The sequence below is a fragment of the Vulpes lagopus genome, chromosome 8, assembly GCF_018345385.1.
Source record: "Vulpes lagopus strain Blue_001 chromosome 8, ASM1834538v1, whole genome shotgun sequence".
In the NCBI taxonomy this organism is placed as follows: Eukaryota; Metazoa; Chordata; class Mammalia; order Carnivora; family Canidae; genus Vulpes; species Vulpes lagopus.
In genome coordinates, this window is record NC_054831.1 from 85257074 (window position 1) to 85269325 (window position 12252).

Consider the following 12252-nt stretch of genomic DNA (forward strand, 5'->3'; position numbering starts at 1 on the left):
CAAATTTCTTTCCATTATTAATTTCCATTAAAGAGAAGCATCCTTTTATCAGTTCATTCCTTTTAAATTGATTGAGGCTTGCCTTATGAACCAGCATGTGGTCTAACCTAGAGAATGTTCCATGTGTACTTGAAAAGAGTGTATTTATTCTAAATAAAATTTTTTTTAAAAAAACGTATTCTGATGTTGTTGGATGGAGTTCTTTGTAGAGTTGTGTTAGATATAGTATGTATAGAATGTATAGACTGCTGTTTAAGTCTTATATTTCCTCGTTGATCTTCTGCATAATTGTTTTATACAGTATTGATAATGGGGTGTTTGTCTATTGTTGAATTATTTATTTGTCTCCTCAGTTCTATCAGACTTTGCTCCATGTATTTGGGGATTCTCTTGTTAAATGGATATGTGCTTGTAATTTATAAGATAATTTTTATAATATAAAACATCAGTCTTTAGTTCTAGTAATATTTTTACTTTATAGTCTATTTTATCTTATATAAGTAGCCACTATAATTTTCATATGTCTTTTCCCCAATTCTTTATTTTCAATCTACTTGTATCTTTGAATCTAAAGTGTATCTCCTGTAGGAGGCAGAGAATTGGATCATATTTTAAAAAATCAATTCTGAGGGCACCTGCATGGCTCAATCAGTTAAGTGTCTGCCTTTGGCTCAGGTAATGATCTTAAGGTTCTGGGATCAAGCCCCACATTGGGCTCTCTGCTCCATGGGGAGTCTGCTTCTCCTTCTCACTCTCCCTCTGTGCTCTCTCTCTCTCTCTCACTAAAATAAGTAAAAATAAATAAAATATTTTAAAATCAATTCTGCCAATCTCTGCTCTTTGAATGGAGAATGTGATCCATTTACTTTTAGAATAATGGTATGCTACAAAGATACATTTATCTCCAGTATTTTATTTGTTTTATGTGTGTTGCATAGCTTTTTTATTTTGGTCCCTCATTTTTCTATTACCACCTTCTTTTGTGTTTAGTTGATTTTTTGAACTCATATGTATTAAGTCCCTTATTCCATTTGTGTTTTTCTATAGATATCTCTGTAATTGTAAGGAGATTACATGCAACATTCTAAAGTGATAATGATCTCATCTGAATTGATATCAAGTTAACTTTAATTACATATAAGAACTCTACTCAAAAAAAAAAAACTCTACTCATGTGTAGTTCCATCTCCCCTGCTGTATGTTTGGTGTCACATATTTCATTTTAATACATGTGTGTCCAAAACATAGATTAAAATTATTTTAAAAAAATAAAATTATTTTTATGCATTGTCATTTAAATTATGTAGAAAACAAAAAGTAGAGTTAGTAGCCAAAATAACAATAGTATTGACTTTTATATATGGCCATTATTTTCATTTGCTGGATCTTCATTCAAATTCAAGTTACTGTCTAGCATCCTTTGATTTCAACCTGAAGGACTCTATTTAGTATTTCTTGTAGGGTAGGTTTAGTGTAATTAACTCGCCTGATTTTGTTTACCTTGGAATGTATTAATTTTCCCCTCACTTTTGAGGAACAATTTTGCCAGATACAGAATTCTTGGTTGGCAGATATTTCTTCCAAGGTTTCTGATAAGAAGTCAGTTGATAATTTTATTGAGCACCCTTTGTACCTGCTGACTAGCTTCTTTTTGTTTATTTCAAGACTCATTCTTTGTCTTTCAGCAGTTCAGTTAAAATGTACCTTAGTTTGGTTTCTTTTATTTTATCTTTCTTGGAGTACATTAAGATTCTTGGATTTGTAGATACATGTGTTTCATGAAATTTGGGAAATTTTTGGATATTAATTTTTTCTTTTAAAATTTATTATTTTATTTTAATTCCAGTATAGTTAACATACTGTCTTACATTAGTTGCAGGCATACAGTCACTTGACAATTCTAAACAATAATTAGTGATCATTGAGGTTAAATGTACTTTTAATGTATTTCACTCATCTCCCTGCCCTTCTCACCTCTGGCAACCACCTGTTTGTTCTCTATAGTTAAGAGTCTTTCTTTGGGGGTTGTCTCCTTTTCCCCCTTCATTTATTTGGTTTCTTAAATTCCACAGCGAGTGAGATCATATGGTATGTGTCTTTTTCTGACCGACTTTGGTTAGCATTATACTCTCTAGCTCTATGTTATTACAAATGTTATTCTTTTTATGGCTAAATAATATTCCATTGCATATACATACCACATCTTTTTTTCTCCCATTTTTGTTGTTGTTGTCTTTCAGTTTTGTTGATTGTTTCCTTTGCTGTGCAGAAGGTTTTTATTTTGATTTAGGCCTAATACTTTATTGTTGCTTTTATTCTCCTTGCCTCAGGAGATATATCTAGAAAATATATTTTTCTATATCTAGAAAAATGTTGCTATGGCCAATGTTAGAGGAATTACTGCTTGTCCTCTCTTATAGGATTTTTATGTTTCAGGTCTCACATTTACCTCTTTTTTTAAAATTTTTATTTATTTATGATAGTCACACACACAGAGAGAGAGAGAGGCAGAGACATAGGCAGAGGGAGAAGCAGGCCCCATGCACCAGGAGCCCAACATGGGACTTGATCCCAGGTCTCCAGGATCGTGCCCTGGGCCAAAGGCAGGTGCCAAACCGCTGTGCCACCCAGGGATCCCTCACATTTACCTCTTTAATCTGTTTTCCATCCTGGGATGCTGGATGGCTCAGTGGTTAAGCTCTGCTTTTAGCTCAGGGCCTGATCCTGGAGTTCAGGGATCACATCCCACATCCCAGCCTTCCTGAGGGGAGCCTGATTCTCCCTTTGCCTATGTCTCTGCCTCTTTCTCTCTCTGTGTCTCTCATGAATAAATAAATAAAATCTTTTTTAAACATTCACTTTCCATCCTTAATCCATTTTGAGTTTATTTTTGTGTATGATGTAAGAGTGGTCCAGTTTAATTCTTTTGCATGTAGCTGTCCAGTTTTCCCAAAACAATTTGTTGAAGAGACTTTTTCCCATCAAATATTCTTGCCTCTTCTGTCAAAGATTAATGACCATATAATCATGGGTTTGTTTCTGGGCATTCTATCCTGTTCTATTGAACTGTTTTGATAAAACAGCTTAAATAGCTTTGGCTATTTGTAGTCGTTTGTGGCTCTATACAAGTTTCAGGATTGTTTGTTCTAGATCTGTGAAAACTTCTGTTGGTATTTTGATATGGATTACCCTAAATCTGTAGATTGCTTTGGGTAGTATAGACATTTTTCAGTATTTGCTCTTCCAACACATGAGCATGGACTATTTTTCCATTTGTTTGTGTAATCTTCAATTTCTTTCATCAATGTCTTATAGTTTTCAGAATACAGGTCTTTCACCTCCTTGTTTAAGACTATTCCTAGGTATTTCATTATTTTGGATGGAGCTGTAAATGGGATTATTTTCTTAATTTCTCTTTCTGTTGCTTCATTATTGGTGTATAGAAATGTGATGGATTTCTGTACATTGATTTTGTATCCTGCCACCTTACTGAATTCATTTATCAGTTCTGGTAAATTTTTTTGAGGAGTCTTTAATGTTTTCTATATATGGCTTCATGTCTTGTGCAATTAGTGAAGGTTTTACTTCTACCTTACCAATTTGGATGTCTGTTATTCCCTATTCTTGTCTTATTGCTGTGGCTAGTATTTTTAGTACTTTGTTAAATAAAAGTTGTGAAAAAAAATAAAATAAAAGTTGTGAGAGTGGACATACTTGTTTTGTTCCTGACTTTAGGGGAAAAGCTCTTAGATTTCACTATTGAGTATGATGGTAGCTCTGGGTTTCTCATATATTGCCTTTATCATTTTGAAGTATGTTCCCTCTAAACCTACTTTGTTGAAGGTTTTTAAAAAAATCATGAATGGACATAATACTTTGTCAAATACTCTTTCTGCACCTATTGAAATGATCATGTTTTTAAAATATTTTTTTCTTATTGATGTGATATATTATGTTGCTTGATTTGCAAATATTGAGCAACTCTTCCATCTTGGAATAAGTCCCAATTGATCATGGTGAATGATTTCTTTTATGTATTGTTGGATTTAGATTGCTAATATTTTGCTGAGAATTTTTGCTTCTATTTTCATCAGAGATATTGACCTATAGTTCTTTTTTGGTAGTGCCTTTTTCTGGTTTTACAGTCAGGATAATGCTGGCCTAATAGAATGAGTTGGAAGCTTTCCTTCATCTTGTATTTTTTGGAACAGTTTTAGAAAAAGTACTAGCTTTTCTTTGAATATTTGGTAGAATTCACTTGTTAAGCCATCTAGATGGTCCTGGACTTTTGTTTTTTGGGAGTTTTGTGATTACTGATTCTATTTCACTGCTGTTAAGTGGACTGTTAAATTTTTCTTTCTTCCTTTTTTTATGTTTCAACTTTTTATATAAATTCTAGTTAGTTAATATATGTGTAATATTGGCTTCAGGAGTGGAATTTAGTGACTCATCATTTATATATAATATTCAGTGATCATCGCAAGTGCCCTCAATACTCATCACCCATTTAGCTCATCCTCCACCTCTTCCCCACCAGCAACCCTCAGTTATTATTATTACTATATGACTCTGTAGTAATAGTCTCTTATGGTTTGCCTCTCTCACTTTTATTATATTCCTTCCCTTTTGTTCATCTGTTTTGTTTCTTAAATTCCACTATGAGTGAAATCATTTGGCATTTATCTTTCTCTGCTTGACTTATTTCTCTCAGGATAATATATTCTAGATCCATCCACATTGTTACAAATGACAGATTTCATTCCTTTTGATGGTTGGTTAATTTCCATTGTATATATATATACCACATCTTCTTTATTCATTCATCAGTTGATGGACATTTGGGCTTTTTAAAAGAATTTTATTTATTTATTCAAGATAGACACACAGAGAGAGACAGAGACATAGTTATAGGGAGGAGCAGGCTCCCTGCTGGATAAACCTGATGCCGGACTCAATCCCAGGACTCCAGGATCATGACCTGAGGCAAAGGCAGAAGCTCAACCACTGAGTCACCCAGGTACCCCAACATTTGTGCTTTTTCCATAATTTTCTGTTTTGTTTTTGTTTTAGTTCATGTTTTGTTAATGTTTTGACAGCGATTTCCTTGAATGCAAGAAGCTAAAGTAAACTAAGAAAGAAAACAAAATTTTTTAAAGAGAGAGAAAAAGAACAGCCACCTCTCCCAGTATTGGCAGTTTGGCTCTTTGTTGAGTCACTTCTTCATCACTCAGCTGGGCTTGTTCTCTACATAGGGATCAGCCCAAGATTTTAGCTTAAGGTCTTCTCAGGACATTTCTGATTATGCATCTTGCCTGGGTATGCACATGGCTTTCTAAAGTTTCCCATATGAGAAACTGTTTTTCAGTGTCTTCCTTTCCAAAAAAAAAAAAATAGGTTCACCCCAGCTTCTCTTTCAGGTCCAGATGGTCTATTGTATGACACCATGCATAATCCTTTTACCCCAGGTGTCTGTGGGTTTGTGGTTCATCTTGCAACTTTTGTAAACCAGTGTCTACCACTTTTCCAACCTGCACTCTCTGTTATATTAAAGATATGATCAGGGATCCCTGGGTGGCACAGTGGTTTGGCGCCTGCCTTTGGCCCAGGGTGCGATCCTGGAGACCAGGGATCGAATTCCACATCGGGCTCCTGGTGCATGGAGCCTACTTCTCCCTCTGCCTGTGTCTCTGCCTCTCTCTCTCTCTCTCTCTGTGTGACTATCATAAATTTAAAGAATAAAGATATGATCACCTTACTTTAGTCCTTTTGGCATCCCCTAGACAGGTTAAAAAAAGACAAACCCAATAATTTCCAAATAAGGTCTATCATGCTTTCTCTGGTTCAAGGGGGGCAATTGGGAAGTGGTCTGCCATCTGTTCATGACTAAGATTGATGACCTTTCAGGGAGGAGGTGAGAAAAAGATGAGTAAAAACACAAAACTTTTCTACCATTTTGAGGATGGCTTTATTTTTTACTGATGAGGTATCCACTTGATTTCTATAAACCTTTGAGTATTTTCCAGAGCTCCTACAAAGTTGACCCAGACAGCTTCTGGTTATTTGTTTCTTTATTTATGATGTTTCTGTGGAGAAATGAGAACTTGAAGCCTTAAGGCTACCATTTTGCTGACATCACTTCTGATTTTTCAATTAAACTTTGTATTTGAGATAACAGTAAATTCACATGCAGCTGTAAGAAATAATAATCCTCTCTAGCCTTTACCCACGTTCCCCCATTGGCAAGATCTTGCAAAACTATAGTACATAACATACAATGATATTGACATTGATGTAACCAAAATACAGAACATTTTCATCATCATCAGGATCCCTCATATTGCCATTTTATACCCACACCCACTTCTTCCTTCACTCTTGCAATCAATAATCTGTTATCTAGGGACACCTGGGTGGCTCAGTGGTTGAGGGTCTGCCTTCAGCTCAGGGTGTGATCCTGGAGTCCAGGGATCAAGTCCCACATTGAGCTCCTTGCATGGAACCTGCTTCTCCCTCTGCCTATGTCTCTGCCTCTCTCTCTCTCTGTCTCTTGTGAATAAATAAATAAAATATTTTAAAAATCTGTTATCTATTTCTAAAATGTTGTCATTTCAAGAATAATATATAAATGGAATCATGACATATGTAACCTTTTATGACTGTTTTTTTCCTTTACTTGGCATAATTCTTTGGAAAATCATTCTTGTTTTTGCATGTATCAATAGTTAGTTCCAACAATGCCATGATGTGGTTGTATTATGTTTGCTTTATTATTCTCCCATTGAAGAACATCTGGGTTGTTTTCAGTTTTTTGAATACTATAAATAATATTACTAACAACATTTTTGTAAAGGTTTTTGTGTGAACATGTTTTCATGTTCATGTTCTCTGGGATAAATGCTCAGAAGTGCATTTACATGTCTATGTTTCTTTTTTAAAAATCTGCCAAACTAAAAAAAGTAAACAAAAATCTGCCAAACTGTTCTCCAGAGTGGCTGTAGCATTTTACATTCCCACTAGCCATGTATGGGTTAGCTACTTTCTCTACATTCTGCTTCCATTCAATGTCACAATTTTCTTTTCTTTCCTTTTTAGTTTAATTTTTAAAAAGATTTTATTTGTTTGTTCATGAGAGACAGAGAGAGAGAGAGAGAGAGACAGAGAGAGAGAGAGAGAGAATCAGAGACATAGGCAGAGGGAGAAGCAGGCTCCATGCAGGGAGCATCATATAGGACTCGATTCCAGGCCTCCAGGATCACTCCCTGAGTCGAAAGCAAACACTCAACCACTGAGCCACCCAGGCATCCCTCTTTTTTAAAATTTTAAACAAGAAGTTTATTTAAACAAGGCACTTGACTTGAAGAAAAAGCTACCTCGGATTCATTTCTTTTAGCGTAATTTATCTCTACTTAAAGACACTTTGTCCAACACGTAATAGCTATGTACAAAAATTTTTATAAAATTGTCCTCAGTTTTACAATGATAAAAGAGAAAAATTAAAGTTTTCCAATTTGAACTAAATATGCAAGCATTTTTATATTGTTCTTTTTTTGTTAAACAGTGAGAGCAAAATAACTTACTAAAATATAAAGTTAAGAGCCAAATGAGAGTGCCACTAATGGAGAAAGGGGGTATTTTCAAAGAACCAGTATTTTTCCCTATCCCATCTTTATTTGATGTTGATGAAGACATATCATTGGCCATTTAGGTTTTTTTTAAAAGAAGGCAATGTGTTTGTGCCCACACACAGTTACTTTGTGTACAATAAAGGAATGGGGAGAGGAAAATGAAAAATTAGAGAAAACTGTACTGTAGTAGTCAGGATATAGTGGAATCAAATTGCAGTTTTCTTTTTCTTTTTTCTTTTTTAAAGATTTTATTTATTTATTCATGAGAGACACACAGAGAAAGGCAGAGACATGGGCAGAGGGAGAAGCAGGCTCCATGCAGGGAGCCCAATGTGAAACTTGATCCGGAACTCTGGGATCAGGCCCTGAGCCAAAGGCAGACGCTCAACCGCTTAACCACCCCAGGCGTCCCTCAAACTGCAGTTTTCTAATTGAGAATGGCTTCTTGGTCTGGAGGAAGAGAGTTCTGAAGTAAAGTAGCAGATTCCCTTTTTAATAGATCCCTCCTGTCTGTCTGCTACTGGACCACATCAGTTGTATCTTCATCCTCCATTTCCAACTGTGTAGGTGTGTCTGTTTCATTGATTGGCTGCCCATCAAATCGGAATCTGATCCATCTCACTGACAAACTCTGTCATTCACAATATGCTTTCAATAGTTCATTGAGTGGTGTATGCCTATTAATCTTAATTAATAGGCACAGAATCATCCTACCCCACCACCTTCAAATTAATATGATTGCTGCTTGCTGCTCTTTCTCTTTTTAAAAGATTTTATTTATTTATTCATACGAGACAGAGAGGCAGAGATATAGGCAGAGGGAGAAGCAAGCTCCTCACAGGAAGCTCGATGTGGGACTCGATCCCGGATCAGGATCACGCCCTGAGCCAAACGTAGACGCTCAACCGCTGAGCCACCCAGGCGTCTCTGCTTGCTGTTCTCAATCTTGACTCCTTCCTTGGGCTTTTCATCAGCCATATCAAGTGCCAGAATCCTCTCAGTTGCTGCTTCCCAACAGAGAGGTACCAGGTCACACCAATTGAGAACACAAGCAATACCAGGGAGCAGTAGAAGCAATACCAGGGAGCAGTAGAAGAATGAGGCAGCAGCAGTGGAGGAGCTAATGTTACAGTTTTCATTTCAGCTATTCTGATAGATGTGTAATGATACTGCATTGTAGTTTTATTTATTTATTTTTTTAAATTTTTTTTATTTATGATAGTCACACAGAGAGAGAGAGAGAGAGAGAGAGAGAGGCAGAGACATAGGCAGAGGGAGAAGCAGGCTCCATGCACCAGGAGCCCGACGTGGGATTTGATCCCGGGTCTCCAGGATCGCGCCCTGGGCCAAAGGCAGGCGCCAAACCACTGCGCCACCCAGGGATCCCTGCATTGTAGTTTTAATTTACATTTCCCCAATAGCTACTGGTGTTGAAAATATTTCCATGTATTTATTTGCCCTCTGTGTACCTTTGGTTAAATGTCTCTTTATGTCTTTGCCCAGGTTGTCATTGGGCTGTTTGATTTTCTGCTATTGAGTTTTGTCTGTTATATATTCTAGATACAAGCTGTATGTCAGATATGTGCTTGCAATAATTTCTCCAAAATTTGTAGCTTTTCTTTTCATACTTTATTTATTTTTAATGTTTTCTTCCTGTATTTTTTTTAGAGATTTTACTCATTTATTCATGAGACACACACATACACACACAGAGAGAGAGAGAGAGAGAGACACGGGCAGAGGGAGAAGCAGGCTCCATGTAGGGAGCCCGACGTGGGACTCGATCCTGGGTCTCCAGGATCACGCCCCAGGCTGAAGGTGGCACTAAACCACTGTGCCACCGGGGCTGCCCTCTTTCATACTTTAAATGTGATATTTCACAGAGTAAAAGTTTTCTTAAGTTTTTTCATTTATTTTTATTTTTAAATTCAAATTCAATTAGCCAACATCTTAGTTTCAGATGTATAGTTCAGTAATTCTTTAGTTACATATAATACCCAGTGCTCATCACATCATGTGCCCTCCTTGATGCCCATCACCCAATTATAGCTCACCCCCAACATATTATCACCCCTAACATATCTCCCCTCCAGCAACCCTTAGTTTGCTTCCTATAGTTAAGAGTCTCTCGTGGCTTTTCTCTCTCTGATTACTTCCCATTCAGTTTTCCTTCCCTTACCCTGTGATCCTCTGTGCTGTTTCTTATATTCCGCATAAGTGTGGAAACATTTTTTAGTTTTAATGAAGTTCAGTTTATCAATTATTCCTCTTCTAGATTGCTTTTGGTATCATATCTAAGAATTCTTTGCCTTCCCTTAGAGCTTGAAGATTATATGTATATTTAAGTCTTAGAGTTTTATGTTTTTCTTTGAAGTTCATGATCCATTTTGGGTTTTTTTATTTTTTCAGATTTTGATCCACTATATTTTTGACATTTTGTACCTTTCATCTTGTGACTTATTCATTCCATGGCTGGAAGCCTGTATACCTCCTACTCCTCAAATGATCCATTTTGGATTAATTTTAAGATGTGAGACTTAGGTCAAGCAAGTTCTTTTTTTTCTTGTTTTTGTTGTTGTTGTTCTTCTCCTCCTCCTCCTCTTCCTAGTCTTCCTTCTCTTCTTCCTCCTCCTCTTTCTCCTGCTTCTTCTTCTCCTCCGTCTTCTGCTCCTCCCCCTTCCCTCCTCCTTCCCTTCCCTCACTTCTTCTCCTCCTTCTTCTCTCTTCCTCCTCCTTCCTCTTCTTCTTCCCCTCTCCCCTCCTCTTCCTTTTTCTTCTAATGCTCTTTGTAAACCTTTTCTCCTTCTCCTCCTCCTTCTTTTTCTACTTCTTTTTCCTCTTCTTCTTCTTCCACTTCTGCTTGTTCTTTGCCTAACAAAGTCCAGTTGCTCCAGCACTGCTTATTATCTTTTCTGCATTTGTGTTTGCATTTTTGTCAAAATTCAGTTAGTTTGACATATTTTCATGGGTCTATTTTTAGATTCTTTATTTTGTTGCATTGATCTACAGGTCTATTAATCTGTCAATAACACAGTCTTGATTTCTGTAATAAATCTTAATCTAGAGTACACTGAGTACTCTAGAGTACACTACTTTTTCCTTTTTTTTTTTTTTTTAAAAAAAGACACATTTATTCAGCGTCATGATCAGACTATTACATTTAGCAATCAACAGCATGGGTGCAAAAAAAAAATCTACATTAAAACCCTTTGTTGGAATGCTTTACACTTTCCACAGAACAGAAACTAAAATAACCTGTTATACAATTAGTCACAAATACAGTCCTCGAGTTTTTTGCCCATACACATGAGTATTGTCTAAAACATGTCTTCTTTGTAGCAGCTAGGCCCTGCCACCACTGTGCTTGGCTGAGTTCACAAATCTGTTGTAACCTGTAGCTTCCCTGTCACTTCTCTGGCTCTCCTCTCCTGCTAAGCTTTGTTTCCTGGCAGTAATTAAAACCTTCTGCCACTGCCATAGCTGCTGCTGCTGCTGGAACCGCCATAGCCACCTTGGTTTCGTGGTTTGGCAAAGTATTGGCCTCCACCACCATAGGGGCCAGAGCTTCTGCCTCCAAAATTTCCTCCTTTCATGGGTCCAAAATTTGAGGATTGATTGTTGTAATTGCCAAAATCGTTATAGCTTCCCCCACCTCCAAAGTTGCTTCCGTCGTTACCAAATCCGTTATAGCCATCCCCACTGCCACCGTATCCACCACCACCTCGACTGCCACCGAAGCCACCTCGACCACTGAAGTTCCCTCCACGACCAAAGTTGTCATTCCCACCAAAACCACCTCCACGACCACCACCAAAGTTTCCAGAACCACTTCGGCCTCTTTGGCTGGATGAAGCACTAGCCATCTCTTGCTTTGATAGGGCTTTCCTTACTTCACAGTTGTGGCCATTCACAGTATGGTATTTTTGAATGACAATCTTGTCTACAGAGTCGTGGTCGTCAAAGGTCACAAAAGCAAAACCTCTCTTTTTGCCACTGCCTCGGTCAGTCATGATCTCAATCACTTCAATTTTCCCATACTGTTCAAAATAATCTCTTAGATGATGTTCTTCAGTGTCTTCTTTAATGCCACCGAGAAAAATCTTTTTCACAGTTAAGTGGGCACCGGGTCTTTGAGAATCCTCTCGGGAGACAGCCCTCTTTGGTTCCACGACTCTTCCGTCCACCTTGTGCGGCCAGGCGTTCATGGCCGCGTCCACCTCCTCCACGGTGGCGGACGTGACCAACCCAAAGCCTCTGGAGCGCTTGGTGTTGGGGTCTCTCATTACCACACAGTCTGTAAGCGTCCCCCATTGCTCAAAATGGCTCCTCAGACTCTCATCGGTCGTTTCGAAGCTCAAACCTCCGATGAAGAGCTTCCGCAGCTGCTCGGGCTCTTTGGGAGACTCTGACTTAGACATGACGGCGGTGGGAGGGGAGACTTTAACGATGCTTACTCAGCGGCGTCCAGGGGCAGAAAGTACTTTTTCCTTTTTAAAGTTGCCTTAGGTATTGCAGTTCCTTTGCCATTCTAATTTTGCTGGAATTTTGGTAGTAATTGTGTCGTCTTTATATTAATTTGTGGGAAATGAACATTTCCTTATGATATGTTGAGTCATCCAATTCATGA

The 12252-nt window shown here is 37.6% G+C and overlaps 1 protein-coding gene across 1 annotated transcript; it reads right to left on the reverse strand.

Moving 5' to 3' along the window:
• Positions 1–11080: 11080 nt before the first annotated feature.
• Positions 11081–12043, reverse strand: LOC121498097 (heterogeneous nuclear ribonucleoprotein A1-like). Its single transcript, XM_041768096.1, has one exon. The coding sequence runs from the start codon at positions 12041–12043 to the stop codon at positions 11081–11083; it is 963 nt and encodes a 320-aa protein (XP_041624030.1).
• Positions 12044–12252: the final 209 nt, after the last annotated feature.